This window comes from Lithobates pipiens, unplaced genomic scaffold (genome assembly GCF_037356315.1).
Source record: "Lithobates pipiens isolate NorthernLeopardFrog02 unplaced genomic scaffold, aLitPip1_a1.2 Scaffold_16, whole genome shotgun sequence".
Classification (NCBI taxonomy): Eukaryota; Metazoa; Chordata; class Amphibia; order Anura; family Ranidae; genus Lithobates; species Lithobates pipiens.
In genome coordinates, this window is record NW_027507748.1 from 73,309,480 (window position 1) to 73,326,270 (window position 16,791).

Below are 16,791 nucleotides of genomic sequence, written 5' to 3' on the forward strand. Positions count from 1 at the left end.
CCCCTTACGAAAAAAACAAAATAATACATACATAAAAAATAAAAGCAGATGAAAAAGCCGAAATGCATAGCAACAATTGACAAATGATAATTTTACTCTATTGAATTGGATTGAGAGCCAGCAGCCTTGCAAATAGTTTTAAACAGATTGCAGGTGGGAAGGGGTTAAATTTGTGTTTTCTGTCTGTCGCAATGTCTTTAAGTTATTACATTTAAAATAGAAAATACTCACTCAGTTGATTTTCCACCTGAAAGTAGAAAAAGGGAGAAAAAAAAAAGAATGTTACAATGTATATAACGTTTAATTTCTAAAATCATTATTGTAAACTCATATCAGATAAGTACTAATGGATTATTTTATACTTGTTTTTTTTCATTTTTATTATTTTTATATTTTTAAGTTATTGTCAATGTGTTTTTAAGAGGGCATTTTGCAGAATGTGTGCCCCTGATACCAACTGCCAATGTGTGCCCCTGATACCAACTGCCAATGTGTGCCCCTGATACCAACTGCCAATGTGTGCCCCTGATACCAACTGCCAATCTACCTCAGCTGAAGGACATACAGAAAGAGGTAACGGGGCAGTCATAATGGACATCAGGAGAAATAAAGAAGGTGCATTCCTTCATCAGAGACGCAGACAGTGATACAAACCCAACAGACTTTTTAAAGAAGAAGAATTGAAAGTATGACTTTTTTGCATAGTTACAAGCTATTCTCTGACTGGATGAGGTAGAGAGCATGATGTCACTGCCCTGCCTTGTCCAATCAGAGATTTCTTTTGATTCATTGATAAAATGTGAAACATTTTCTGAATGAGGTCTATGCAGAGTGGCCGACCTCCTGTGTTCATAATGCATCAGGGCAGCCGTTCGGCACGGGATGAAGTGGAGATCAGTGGAGTAGAGGTCTCATTCAGTGATTTCCAGCTTCCAGGGCCATCGGCCAGGTAGGGTATACATATAGATACAGTACATTGGACCAAGCTGGATCAATGTAACTATAAAAATAAAAAAATCTAAAAATAAAAAATGCCATACCTGCAATTCTTGTTTAAAAAATCTGTTGGGTTTTTATTACTGTAACCTGGAAATCTGAAATTCTTCTTTATTTTTTTTTTTTCTTATTTTTTACACTCTATCTAGAGGCCTTGTGTACATTGAGAGTTTTCTCGGAACACCTCCTGATAGGAGAGAATCTGCTTAAAAAACACGGTAAACGCCATGTATTGCACATGCGTTTATGCTCATTCACATGTGATTACACTCTTGCCCAGAATATTAACCACTTCAGCCCCAGAAGGATTTGCCCCCTTAATGACAAGGCCATATTTTTTTTTTTTGCGATATGGCACCGACATTTTAACTGACAATTGCACGGTTGTGCGACGTTGTACCCAAACAAAATTTGATGTCCTTTTTTTCCCCACAAATAGAGCTTTCGTTTGGTGGTATTTGAGATCTGCAGTTTTTATTTTTTGCGCTATAAACAAAAAAAGAGCGACTATTTTGAAAAAAATATATATATTTTTTACTTTTTGCTATAATAAATAGCCCCAATTAAAAAAAATATGTATTAATCAGTTTAGGTCAATATGTATTCTTCTACATATTTTTGGTAAAAAAAAAAATCGCAATAAGCGTATATTGATTTGATTGGTTTGCGCAAAAGTTATAGCGTTTTGTTGTGAATTCATTAAGAAAAAAATAATAATAATACATTCATATTTACTGTCAAAGAGGTGAGATTGTTTAGGCTTTAGGAACAGATGAACTACAATGTTGATATTATTGGACTAGGACCTCTTGGAGAACTTTAAAATGCAAAGTACAAGATCTCACAGATTTTCTAAATGTTAAAGGGATTAGCTATCTTTTACAATTTTACAAGTCTGTACTGAAAAATGTGTGGCCTGAACAAAAGGGATGTTTGGTCACAAACACCAGAGGAAATCTTATCTACCTCATTTAATGGCCAAGGAAGGCCATGCAAATATATATGGCAAGGTTTGGGCTATACTCAGGAGTACCTGTGACCAACAGCCATTAAACCTGAATGACCAGAACAAATATCCCATTGTCTCAGAAAGTGAGAGATCAATAAGCCAAGTAGTCAGTATTGTCCTAGCTTCTCACGAAACAATGGCAGGAGAGATTCACACGCTAGGATGATAACAGCTATAAAAACCGAGAGTGGAATGACAGGTGCATATATCTGGGGTGTTGTGTCACAATGTTGGAGACAGATTCATATACCAGTAACATAAATATTTTTCTAAGCCATTCAAATTATATATATATATAGGTCACAACTGAGATTATAATTTTAGTATCTAATGATCTAAAAAACTTGGTCACAAAGAAATTATATATGAAAGTATGATTATAAGTAGAAGTGTTTTAGCAACAAATTAGTATTATAAAAAACATAAATCATGATTAGAATTGTATAAGAATTTAACCTATGTTTAGATAAACAAATATTGATTGGATACCCAAATTATACATGTATCCATATAGATAATAATTGTATGTGATTTGTTTGATATATATCTAACCTGTGTCCTTTCTAAACGGACTAAAGATTAACAGATATACAGTGATATGCATATATATCACCAATTTATGCAAGTGATTATTGGAAATTTATGTTAAAGCGTATTCTACATTATGCCATAATTCTTGAACACTCGAATATATTCGTTAGAACATATAAATAACGAACACATATTACAGAATTAGAAAAATATTCACTTAAAGAAATAAAACACCAAACATAGGTGAGACACCTGGTGGTGGAAGGTGCTATTACCTTAAAATCACGAGACTCCCGGGAAAGCTAACCATTAAGTCTGCCGGCCAATGAGGGGGGAACACATACCCTCTGGGCAGAACTTAGTATAATTTTATGATCCTTTTGTTGAAGAGGATATTTAAGAAACTAGAAAGATGGAAAAAGAGGGAGGAAGCTGGGAGGAGAGCTGGGGGGAGAGAGTCAGGGGGAAGCTTAGGGACCCCCCCTGAGAAGCGACACTGGAAGACATGCATGAATACACATTTTACATTCATGAAGATCCCTGCTCCTTGGAATGTTGAAGCCACGGCAGCCATCTTAAAATTCCTGGTAACTAATACTCCACACTAATAGCCATATTGGAAATGGGTAAATATATGTTTATCATCTATTTTATGTTCTCTTAAATATTGATGTTTTTGAATATTCTATTATTGAAATACTTCTCCCGAATCAATAACCGCCTTTTAGATTTTTCTCTAAATTAAATTTTTCATACATTTCTTTTTGCATAGATGCCAATTTTATTGACAAACAAATGTCTAATTTATTTCACATTGTTAACCACTTACTTACCTGCAGTATAGTAACGGTTGGATGTGTGAAATACAGACAGACATTCTGTTTAATTGTCAATTATCAAAAGGTTATTGATTCTACCGAGAAATGATAATGGTGATAATTGTGTCCAAGGTACTACTACGCCCAGTTTGAGGGTGTTCCCAGAAATTGTCAAAATGATCAAGTAATGTAATCTGTATTTTAATATTTCATGTAAATATTTGTTTTCTGTCAACCAATAAATGTAGCTATTTTGTATGATCACTCGTCTCCGTGAATAAGTTTCACATATATAGACTGTGTCATATAGACTGATTCTGTATCTTAAAAATATCTTTGTTAAAAATTACTTAGGAAATATTGTGCGGGAAAATTCCTTAAAAAGCACAACAGTTTACAAAATAGGGGATAGATTTACTGCATTTTTTTTATTATTTTTTTACTAGTAATGGTGGCGATCTGCAATTTTTAGCAGGACTGCGACATTGCAGGGGACAGATCGGACACGTTTGACACTTTTTTGGGACCACTGACATTTATACAGCGATCAGCGCTATAAAAATGCACTGATTGCTGTGTAAATGTCACTGGCAGGGAAGGGGCTAAAACTAGGGGGCAATAAAGGGGTTACATGTGTTCCCTGGGAGGTGTTTCTAACTGTGAGGGGAGGAGGAGAGAGATTGCTGTTCCTAATTATTAGGAACAGCAGATCTGTCTCTCCTCTCCTGTCAGAACAGGGATTTGTTTGTTTACATAGAAAAATCCCCTTTCTGGCTCTTGTGCCCATGATCGCACCCACTGGCGCATCAGGTCCCCCGCAGCAGCACTCCTGCTATGGCTGCTAAAGGAGACGACGTACAGGTAAGGCAGACCTGGCACCGTAAATGTACGTGAGCCATTCGGGAAATGGTTAAAGAATATGTAAACCCAACATTTCATATTCCTGATATGTGCCTGCTATATTATGTACTTGTAGAAACAAGTATCCTGTTCTCTTTGTATTGCTTCCTTTGTGTGAAATCCCTGGTGTTCCTGTCAGCCCCTCTGCTTTCCTATCAAAAACTAACCACACTAAGCAGGAGTACACAGCGTGGTCAGTTCTCTAGCTATGCTGAAGAACTAAGCCTGTTCTCCTCCAATGATGAGACTTGATCCCCCATCCCCTACACAGCCATTCACTAGGAAGACCATTGTGCTGCAGTTTCTCCTTTCTAAGCTCCTTATGCAACTCACAATAGAGATTATGTTATCACTTATAGAAAAGGGGGGGGGGGGGAAGGTATTTAGATTTTTTTTTATATTTATACACAAATGTTTTGCCTTTCATTTCTATATTAAACTGAATGGGTTGTTTTACAAGGTGAGGATTTACGTATACTTAATTTGTTCTGGCCATTGCAATGCGATATCCATACCAGACCCGAAGAGCCTAGTATGGTTTGGGGGAGGACCCCTCTCACACAGTTTTTTTTTTGTTTTTATTCACAGTTTTTTTGCCAGTAATTTTAATTTTTGCAATCAGCTGTCAGCGGGAAACCATGCTGACAGCTAATGACTCATTGGGTGTTAAGGACGCATCGGTCGGCTTCCTGGCCCAGCTCCTTAACAACCAGTTATATATACGTTTTTAAAGGTGGGGGGGACCCACAAAATGCAAAACACATAAAAAAACTAATAAAAAACGCAACGCTTGCGTTTCTGGTGTTAGTCCATTGAAGTCTTTTACACACAAAACACAATCTGCTGCAGTAAAAAAAAGTTCCGACCCTTTCCAAAAACGCACCGACTGAAAAACGCATAGCTGTGAATGTGTACCATAGGAAACCATGTTAAATGGACTGTAGTGCGTTTCTGGGAAACAGAAAACGCACAAAAAAGCGCATAGGTGTGAACGTAGAGTAAAGGAAAGTTTTGTCCTGGGATACAAACGTTTTTAATTTGACTTGTGGTGCAGTTTCCCCTTGTGGCCAGCAGGTGGGGCATTGTAACAAGATATCAGAAGCCTCACTGCCAAGAAAATCATATCCTACGTAAGGAAACAAAAGAAAACTTCAGAGTTCCTGAGTAAAGCGTTCCAACACTTGTTGCGTAATAACAAAAAGTACAATTTAAATAAACACGGGCAGGCACAGTTTATTTTATAAGCTGCCTGATAATGTACATGGGGTGTGACTCCATTTCTTCTATCTGCAGCTCACAAACATGTGGACATCCTTGATAACCGTCTGATATACAGTATATATATATATATATATATATATATATATATATATATATATATATATATGTATACATATATACACACACACGTGTGATTAGTTCTTGATGTTGTTTGGAAGGGTTAGAGCCTTTTTCATTTTTTTTTTTCTTGCTGTGTCCCTACTCGAAAGATTAACCCAGTGGCGGCCTGTGCATTGTGGGCGCAGCACCCCCATCCATGCTCTTGGCCCCTTTCAGGACTCTGGACACACGGATTCCTATGGCGGGGTGGGAGGGGGTGGTACCTTTTCAAGCATCTGATTAGAGCCAGAGGCTCTAATAGGCTTCAAAATAGGGTGGGCTTGAGGGGGGGGGGGGGGGAGGGAGGAGGAAGTGCTAATCCCACCCAATTGTGTGACCATAGCAAATACATTTTCGCTAATTTCACACTAACCTTCCTCCCCGCCAATCAGGAGGCAGGGCATTAGACCTGCCTCCTGATTGGCCAAAGCACCAGGCCACACTAATGTATGCCTGGCGCTTAGGAAGAGGAGTGGAGAAGACACACGCTAGAGCGGAGGTGGGCACAAGTGGCTGCATTTGATGGGCACAAGCGGCTGCATATGATGGGCACAGTGGCTGCATATGATGGTCACAGTGGCTGCATTTGATGGTCACAGTGGCTGCATTTGATGGGCACAGTGGCTGCATTTGATGGTCACAGTGGCTGCATTTGATGGGCACAGTGGCTGCAATTGATGGGCACAGTGGCTGCATTTGATGGGCACAGTGGCTGCAATTGATGGTCACAGTGGCTGCATTTGAAGGGCACAGTGGCTGCAATTGATGGGCACAGTGGCTGCATTTGATGGGGGGGTTTCAGTATGTTTCAGTTTGTTTGTGACCCCCCTAAAAAATTTTGAGCACCAGCCGCCACTTACTTCCTCACTATACCCAGCACAACGCTGTACGCTGAATATTTTGTTCCATCTTGCAGTGTACATGTATTGCTAAGGAGATTCTATTAGGGAGTCATTGACACCAGCACCGCTCCATTCTTCAAATGACTATATGTCTAGAGAAATCTCCTTAATGGGAACAAAGCAATAAAAGCCTGATAAAAACCTGACCCTTCTGTCTTAAAATCAATGAGCTACAAACATTTAGCTTTAATCCCACTAAAAGCATAAAGAGGTTGTAAACCTCATAGATGAAATATGAACAAAGCATATCCAGTGCTGGTGCAAGGATTTTTGACACCCTAGGCGAAACCTAATTTTGCCCCCCCCCCCCCAGCTGACTCTGCCCCCTTTTCCCTGTCCATGTAAATCCCACCTTTTTAATAAATTTCCCATCAAATGTAGCTTCACCAGCACCCATCAAATGCAGTATCACCAGCACCCCTCAAATGTATCCTCACCAGCACTTATCAAATGCAGCCTCACCAGCGCCCATCAACTGTAGCCTCACCAGCGCCCATCAATTGTAGCCTCACCAGCGCCCATCAATTGTAGCCTCACCAGCGCCCATCAATTGTAGCCTCACCAGCGCCCATCAATTGTAGCCTCACCAGCGCCCATCAACTGTAGCCTCACCAGCGCCCATCAATTGTAGCCTCACCAGCGCCCATCAATTGTAGCCTCACCAGCGCCCATCAATTGTAGCCTCACCAGCGCCCATCAGTTGTAGCCTCACCAGCGCCCATTAAATGCAGGCTACCAGCGCCCTTCAATGCAGCCTACCAGTGCCCATCAATGAATGTTTGCCTGCTGCGGGAGTCGGGACACAGACAGAATCCTCCACCACTGCTGCACCTCTGACACTATGTGGGAACGGAGCAGCGGCTGCCTGAAAATGCTGAGACTTAGTTGCTGCAGAATGAAGAGAGTAGGAAAAACACTGGCCAGGCGTCATAGGCTGCTAGTTTGCCTAGTGGTAGCACCGGCCCTGAGCATATCCCTATATATTGTTTACTTGTCTCAATGCAGAGCACTAAGTGTCATTTCTGTCTGCTGCTTCATCCCTTTGCTATCAGAATGCATCACTTCTGATAAGTTTTCCTGATGCCAAGAGATACAAAGGTGATACAAAGGTGACAGGGGAGGGATCTCCAGCACACAGCCTGTGATTGAAAGCCTCAGCTCTATGCCTGTGCTGTGTGAAGGGGAGTGTGCCTCTTCCCTCCATTAAGCTCTCCCTTAGCTCTGCCGAGTGTGACTTCAGCTCCCCGCCCCCTGCTTTCTGTAGCTCAGACAAGCTTTATAATTTCTGGATGTTGAATGGATGTAGAGAAGAGAAGACTACAGATAGACTTGTACAACTTATATAGGAGGATTTGTTTCATCTCTGTGTATCACCTGAAGCCACTTTAATTTTATTCCTTTTCTCCGTTATCAACAATTTAGTGCCATTTTTAATAAAACCTTTCCGTTTTCTTTACCTTTTAGACCCAGGGATGTCATTGCTGGATCTCTGTGTGTCTCTATGCAATGCTGGCAGATCATGGCTATTGGAACGTGTCGGAAGGATGCTGTATATAGCTTCCTGAAAACATCAGAGCACCCTGCCTTGTACTCCCCTTAACCACTTACCGATCAGCTGCCGGCAGGTTGGCTCGTTCCCGTGAATCGCCATACTGGTACGTCAGCTCCTTTAAGAGCTATAGCAGGCACGCCCGCTGCAAGGTGGGGAGCCATTGTGCGTGGCCAGCGGCTGCGATGTCTGCCATCCACCCCGATTGCTCCACAGAGAGCCAGAACAGGGATCAGTCAATGTAAACAAACAGATCCCCATTGTCAGGGGAGTAGAGAGAGATCTGGTTTTCCTAGTGATCAGGAACAGCGATCTCTCTCCTCCTCCGGTCAGTCCCCTCCCCCCTCACAATTAGAAACACCTCCCAGGGAATACATTTAACCCCTCGGTCACCCCCTAGTGTTAACCCCTTCCCTGCCAGTGACATTTTTACAGTAATCAGTGCATTTTTATATCTCTGATCGCTGTATAAATTTCATTGGTCCCGAAAAAAAACTGTCAAAAGTGTCCCATCTGTCCGCCGCAATGTCGCAGTCCTGCTAAATATCGCAGATTGCCGCCATTACCAGTAAAAAAAAAAATTATAATAAAAATGCCATAAATCTATCCCATATTTTGTAGACGCTATATTTTTTGCGCAAACCAATCAATATACACTTATTGCGATTTTTTTAACCAAAGATATGTAGAAGAATACATATGGGCCTAAACTGATGAAGAAATTTTATTTTTTTATTTTTTGGGGGGGATGTTTATTTTAGCAAAAAGTTAAAAAATATAGTTTTTTTTTTTTGTCGCTCTTTTTTTGTTTATAGTGGAAAAAATAAAAGTAGAAGTGATCAAATACCACCAAAAGAAAGTTCTATTTGTGATTAAAAAAAAGGGCATCAATGTTATTTGGGTACAGTGTCACACGACCGCGCAATTGTCAGTTAAATCGCCGCAGTGCCGTATCGCAAAAAATTCCCTGGACATTAAGGGGGTAAATTTTCTGGTCCTTAAGTGGTTAAAGAGTTCCTCGCCCAAGTGCCCTGGTCTGGCACGTGGGATGAGTTATGTAAATATTATTCCTTGATGATAGCGTGGATGTGGATGTATTCATTAAATTAATATTTTTTTGCAAAAAAAATATATTTTATTAATTTTGCAAAAGAAGGACCGTGCCTTTAAATCCAAACATGAATTGTAATAATCACAATGTGAAAAAGCCATCAAAGGCTCATTTTTAGGTCAATGTTCCATTAAAAACGCCCAATCTGCAGTCAATGGGAGTCTGGCACATTTCCCGATCTGATATCAGACTTTCAGAAAACAGCAGCTGTGACCTGTTATTTGGCCGCACAATGGGGGGTGGAAGGGGGGGGGGGCGCTGGTCCGGTGTGGGAGATGTTCGTCATTGGTTATCTGCTGGCTCAGCTCATGACATCAAGCAGAGGTGCAGGAAAGAGGAAGGAACTTCCATATGTGACAAGGGGACAACCTGGGAAATCTTCCTGCAGTTATAATAACAAGAGGGGAAACCATGACACAAGTTAGAAGAATTCCCCCGTACCTCATATGGTTTAGGACTGGGAATATATAGGAATCAAGTGGCCCCAAAAAAATCATCTGTTTTTTAGGGCTTGTTCACACGTGCAGCACCCTCTGAAGAGCAACCCACTTTGAATTTCTCTTCAGATGGCAATTGATGAGTGGTGAGGAGGTATTATGTCACCTCCTCACCACCTGAATTAACCCTGTATATGACACACTACCACCCCACATTCATTTCATTATTGCTGCATCCAAGATGCTGTGCCATGGCATGTGGACAGTCCCGAGTGACTGCATGCTCGGGTTCAGGCAGGTGGTTGGGGAAGGCAGTAAAATCACAGCCCAACCACCTGGTTTTACTGCTTCCCTTAGCCGCATGTGTAAACAAAGCCTTAAACCGGCCATAAATAGATGGAAATTCGTCTGGTTCAGCAGGGATCAGCTGATTTTAAATCCATATATGGACAGGAAGGTTGACTGGCTGTGACTGGCTACAGTCGCATGATGTCACTCTCATGCGTGCGGGAGCCGGTAGTCACGGCAGGGCCCTTTAGAAATTTAGAAATGGATCGTGCCCTTTCATCAGTGTGCTTGCGCTGCTGATAACGTCAGCGCATGCGCCTATGACGGAGGGCACCGGAGAGAGACGGGAGGGAGAGGGCCCCTCTCCTGCCGCCGATATAAGTGATCTCAAGGAGAATGCGCCGCAGAGACCACTATTATCGGAAACTGGACCGCCCGCTGAGGAAGAGGATACCGGGTTATGGCAGCTCGCTGCTGCCATAAAAAAGACATCCCTCTTCAAACGGCCAACGTAAATAGGAGTGCGGAGGTCCGAAAGTGGTTAAGGTGGTCCAGATGAGCAAAGGTAGCAGAGACACATCCCAACAGACTAAAGGCTGAAAGCAAAAGGTGGTCCAACAAAATACTGACACAAGAGGGGTGATCCTTTTCCCAACTCAGTGATTCTGTTTGTTTTTTTTTTTCGGACATGTTGGGGTTATATCTTTCCCTTGGATGTTATAAGTCGCACTAGTAAATACAGCTGGATAAAACAAAAACTGTGTCTGTCTTCATTTCAGGCTGCAAAGCAACAAAATTTTATTAATTTAAAGGGGGTTTTCTATACCCACTGTACATATTAAAACAATTGCACTACATGTGTTGCACACCACCAGGAATGTTGGAGTGAGAACAATAATTCTAGGGCCATCACTGATAACCTGTATAAAACTTTAAATGCGTCATCTGTGGTCAATACTAAGTGCCAACACCTGTCTCCCTTTTTTAAGGCTTATTATCATGTTGGCTGTCAATTTACTTGCAACCTCATCTTTGATATTTTAGCAAAACATCGGGTGTTATGCTAATATGCACATTTTAGGCCTGAAAGTTAGTTACACCTCCCAAACATGATATATTTTCTGAAGCAGAGACCCTGGAGAATAAAATGGTGGTAGTTGTATTTTTTTTGTCACATGATATTAGCACATATATTTATCTAATGCGGATTATCAGTAAAAAAATACAAAGTTACTTATAGTGCCTACAAACAAAATATATACTAAAATATATATACAAAATTTACACTAAAATATATTATGTTTGGGAGGTTTAACTAACTTTCAGGCCTAAAATGTGCTAAACCTGAAACAATGTCTCTGGTAGGAAAGGGCACAAATGTAACGATTGTTTAGATGAGGTTTGCACTGTGTCTTTCTTAGTACACGCTCATAGATACATGGAGTACACAGCTAAGATCTCCCCGCTGATACACGGATTCAGCCTGCTGGGTCTGGCTTTATTCATTTCCTGCCCCGTCCACCCTCATTGACGGCCGTGCCGCTCGCTTTCCTGTCTTTGTCTAGCTCTGACATCTGGCTTCTCGGGGCGTTTTCCTTACAGACAAAAATATTACTACATTGTTTTCTTTTATTACTTCATTTTAGTTGTGTACAATGCCCTGGCTTATGACATAATGTTGGGTGGATGCTGACCTATTTGTAGTTTGTGGGGCCCATTCACATCACCGTGATCCTGTAGAAATACCAACATAGCTCCCAACTGTCCCTGATTTTGAGGGACTGTCCCTGATTTGGAACAATACTCCTCTGTCCCTCATTCCTCCTCATTTGTCCCTTGTTTTGGTCTGATCTATAAAGTTGTATAAAAAAAATGCACTTTTTATCTTTCAAAAAGTGTTTTCCAGAGCTAAACCTTTCATCTGATTTCTAAATTGCTGCATTTGTAAAGTCCTAAAGCCAATAGTAGTGGTAAAAAAGCACTTGTGGGTTTAACCAATCTTGTTTTTTTTTGTGTACAATTCTCCTTTAAGAGGGCGTGTCCTATGCCTGCATACTTTTTCTGGTAGGTGTCCCTCTTTCCCATCTCAAAAAGTTAGGAGGTATGATGCTAACACTCCACTGGTCACCTGACTGGCACCGTACCCCCAGAGTTGCCAACCTCCTGCAGCATTTTTTACTGACAAAACATGGAAAATTTACTGGCGGAGCACATATTTTTACTGGCAACCTGAGAAATTACCGAACTCCTATTGAAAACTAACACAGTGAATATATAAACAGTATAAACATGATATGGGAACACTGACAATACCTATAAAAAAGGTAATTTGCTTGATTTACACTTAAAAAGTCAACACAGCATGGAATGATCAGCCCCCGATATTTACTGCCAGTTGTAAAAAAAAATCACAGATTTTTACAAAATGTTAGTAAATTTACTTGCGGTTGGCAACCCTGCATACCCCCTGCCCGGGTATATAAATGAGCTGATGTTCTGCAGTAGTAATGGGTGCTATAGAAAAAGTCTTTAGGACTCCTTTACATGAGCAATTACCTGCCTACACCAGATTCTAGTAGTAAAGCCCCATCCGTATACACAGGCTGAATATTGGGCGGTATCGGCCGTTTCAATAGAAACCAGCTGTCACTCGGCCCGTGTACACTGCAGCCGGTCTGACAGAAGCTGGCCGAACATCTAACTTCTGTCAAAGGGGCATGCCTGAAAAAGGTCCGCTGATTAGCATCTGATCAACATTCCTAGCCAATGGCTAAAGCCCCATACACACTATCAGATTTTCTTCTTATTTTTTACCTTCAGATTTACCAAAACCATATCATATGAGGTCAAACCTTAGGAGTTTCAATTTGTATGCAATCAGGCAGGCCCTTGCACTACATGGTTTTGGTAAATCTGAAGACAAAATCAGCAGAAAATCTGATAGTGTGTATGGGGCTTAGGAGTGCTTACTGGTATGTTCTGGTGGGGGGGCCGTCCCCCTGTCAAAACACAATAGTTCACTGGGGAAGATCGCTGTACTAACATTGGATAGTTAGTACAGCAGCTCCTCCCAAGCCCTTTTCTTTTTTTGTTCAGCCCGCTGGGTAGGCTCTTCACATGGGTGTAAGGATCAGGTGCTCCCATGTGCATGATATATATAGCCATAGACACATGCTGTGTTATGTGGCCTCATTCACATGGGAGCACCTGATCCTTACACCCATATGAAGAGCCTACCTTTCAGCTGCTCAGGACGCATAGGTGGGGCATGCAGGCAGCCTGTTCAAACCAATGACGGGCAGCTCCCCGAGCACATCCTAGAGGGTACATTCATGCGAGTCTGGTGCAGTCTGCGTTCTAACCTGTGCACCAGTCCTGCACTGATGGGCACTCTGGGATGCATTGAGAGGTATGTGCAACCAGCTGTCTTCATGCCCTTGCATGGAACATCTGTGCATCAGGACGGCTGAAGATGGGCTGTTCACATGAATGTACGGATCAGATACTTCCATGTGAATGAGACCCAACAAAGAATGTGGTCTTCCCTTCAATCAGGCTTTGCATTATGATATAAGTCTATTGCCGCCTACACACAAAGGTCCAGCAGAACGAATCCGTCGGACAATTTGATCGTGTCTGGGCTCCATCGGACCTTTGCTGTCCAAAAATCTGACGGACTTTAGAAATAAAATTTTTCCAGACCCAGTTCCTATGGAGGAATCCGCTCATCTGTATGCTAGTTCGATGAACAAAAACCGTCACTAGGGAAGCTATTGGCTACTGGCAGGCATGTACTGGCCATAGGGACTATAGGGAGTTTCCCGGTGGGCCGATGGCTCAGTGGACCGGTTTCAGTAACAGCCAGTGGCATTGCTGGGGGGGGGCTTTTGGGGTTATAGCCCCGAATCTGGGGCCCATAGCCCCGAGTCAGTCCAGGAGTCCCCAACCACAGGGTCCCGGCCCACTACCTGCCCTCTTTCTGGTGACCCTGATGTAAGGAAGGGCTCTCTGTGGACCCGGATGTAAGGGGGGGCTCTGTGGGGACCCGGATGTAAGGGGTTGGCTCTCTAGGGACCCTGATGTAAGGTGGATGATCTCTGGGGACTCTGATGTAAGAGGGGCTCTCTGGGGACTCTGATGTAAGGGGAAGGCTATATGGGGACCCTGATGTAAGGGGAGGCTCTCTGGGGACCCTGATGTAAGTGGGGGGCTCTCTGGGGACCTAGATGTAAGGAGGGGCTCTCTGGGGACCCTGATGTAAGGGGGGCTTTTTTGCGCAATTGCGTACAGTTTATATACAGTTTTTTGCGTGTTTGTAAAATTAAAGTGGGCCGGTCTGGATGAAATCCAGGGCCACATTTTTGTCCCAGTCCAGCCCTGGCTACTGGCTATGAACTTTCTTATTCTAGTCCAGTCGTATGTCATCACGTTCAAATCTGTCAGACTTTGGTGTGATTTTGTGTGGCCAAGTCCGTTCATTCAGAAAGTCAGTCAGAACTCCGCCGAAAGTCCGTCGGGAAGACTGTCAGACCTAGTCTGCCGGAAAGTCCAATCGTGTGTAACGCGGCATTTGAGTATGCAAAATCTGCTTAGAGCAGGTCAAATGCACCTGTCAGCTTTAAATGATCTCAGATGAATCTCAGACTGATGCCACCAACACAAGCACAGAGCCCATCAACAAACTCCCTTAGGGTCCATTCATACCATATGCATTGGGTTGCATTGGGCATCACTGGCAACCACAGTCCCAATGCATAGACAAGGCAATTCACCTTATGTTCCAGTGTTTTAGTTTACACCAATCTGCCTGTGGTGTGTGCTTATAAAAGGTGGGGCAAGATGCATTTTTACACAGTGCGGGGTGCTACGGGGTGCTGCGGGGCACTACACCACATTGCTGTGGGGCATAACTTGAATGAAATGTCGTCTTGCTATATTTCAATAAAAAATAAAATAGGTAACCATACCGTACACACGATCGGACTTTCCGACAACAAAACCGTGGATTTTTGTTCGAAGGTTGTTGACACCAAACTTGTCTTGCATACACACGGTCACACAAATGTTGGCCAACAATTACGAATGTGGGGACATGGTGACGTACAACACGTATGACAAGCCGCTAAAAAGGAAGTTCAATAGTCAGTGCGGCTCCTTCTGCTTGATTCTGAGCATGCGTGAAGCTTTTGTGCGACGGACTTGAGTACACACGATCGCAAAAGTTTTGTTGGCGGAAAATTTGAGAACCGGTGAGCAAACATTTGTTGGTGCAAAGTCCAACAGCAAATGTTCGATGGAGCGTACACACGGTCGGACTTTCAGCCAACAAGCTCACATTCAACATTTCCCATTGGAAAATCCGACCATATGTATGCGGCATAACAATGCATCGCACGACCCACTCACAGCACATACCAGTGAGTTTGCATGAAAGCTTAAAAAAAAAAAAGAGAAAAAAAAAAGAATAAAAAATAAAAAATAAATCATATCTCTTTGACTTTGATGAAACCTCTGCTGATTTCTGCGCTGTAACAACAATAGTAATGCCTGCCTTTAGTGTTCTATAAACCCAGATATTTTACAATGCAGGTCACATGGAAACAGCTGTAAATATATATTTTTTTCCAACACTATTAATACAGCCGGCCGCACCCCATTCCCCGGGTAATGCTATCCACAACTAAATTTAACTTGGGAACATTATGTCTGACCGCTCCTTCCATAGAATACGTCTACCTTTCCCTCTGCAGTACACTCATGACAGATTTGTATTTATCAGCCATTAGCAAACAGATGTTATTTTAGATGCCATATGGCTGCACTGCAGGCAGATATAAATGACACACATTAATGCTGCTCTCTATTCATTCATTGCTAACTGTATTTTTTTAGTGTCTGTCCCTGAATTTCACTTGGTGTCAGCCACTTGCAATTCCCAATACAGCACCACTGGGAGGGGCAGGGCTGGCAGCCAATGACATTTGTTGAGAAGGAACATGCTCATAGGAGGAGAGAGAAGAGTGAGCAGAAGGATGACCTCATCTGTTTCCTGCTGCTCTCTTACTGCCTGGTCAACAGCCTGAGGATGGAGGGAGGATACTAAATCCTAAATTGGCCCTAGTATGTGTATATATGAATGTGAGTGCCCCATACACACAGTCGGAAATTCCGACGGAAAAAGTCAGATGAATGTGAGTTAGGGACTTTAGATTGGATCTACAATTTTCCGACAGCAAAATCCTATCAGACTTTTTCCGATCGTGTATAGAGAATTCTGACGCGCAAAATTTCATGGGGCCAGGGATCATCATCAGCATTCAGACTTTATAATGAATGCAACAAGAAATGTAGGGTGCAATAAGGACGGCTAATCAGAATCATTAGCAGTAATCAGCATGGATTCATGAAGAATTGTTCTTGTCAAACTAATCTATTAACCTTCTATGAAGAGGTGAGTTGCCATCTAGATAAAGGAAAGCCCGTAGACGTGATGTATCTGGATTTTGCAAAAGTATTTGACACAGTTCCCCATAAACGTTTACTGTACAAAATAAGATCCGTTGGTATGGACCATAGGGTGAGTACATGAATGGAAAACTGGCTACACGGGTGAGTTCAGAGGGCGGTGATAAGTATCCTGTTTAATTTGTTCATAAATGACCTGGAGGATGGGGGAAACAGTTCAATCTCTGTATTTGCGGTCGATACTATGCTAAGCAGGGAAATAACTTCTCCACAGGATGTAGAAACCTTGCAAAAAGATCTGAACAAATTAATGGGGTGGGCAACTACATGGCAAATGAGGTTCAATGTGGAAAAATGTAAAATAATGCATTTGGGTGGCAAAAATATGAATGCAATCTATACACT

At 42.1% G+C, this 16,791-nt stretch overlaps 1 protein-coding gene across 2 annotated transcripts in view; it reads right to left on the minus strand.

The window, feature by feature from the left end:
- Nucleotides 1–16,791, minus strand: part of JAM2 (junctional adhesion molecule 2) — a 136,184-nt gene that overhangs the window by 10,473 nt on the left and 108,920 nt on the right. For both annotated transcript variants that reach the window (XM_077480041.1, XM_077480040.1), the window contains exon 8: nt 232–247. In XM_077480041.1, the coding sequence (XP_077336167.1) occupies nt 232–247 (16 nt within the window). The remainder of the gene's footprint in view (nt 1–231; nt 248–16,791) is intronic.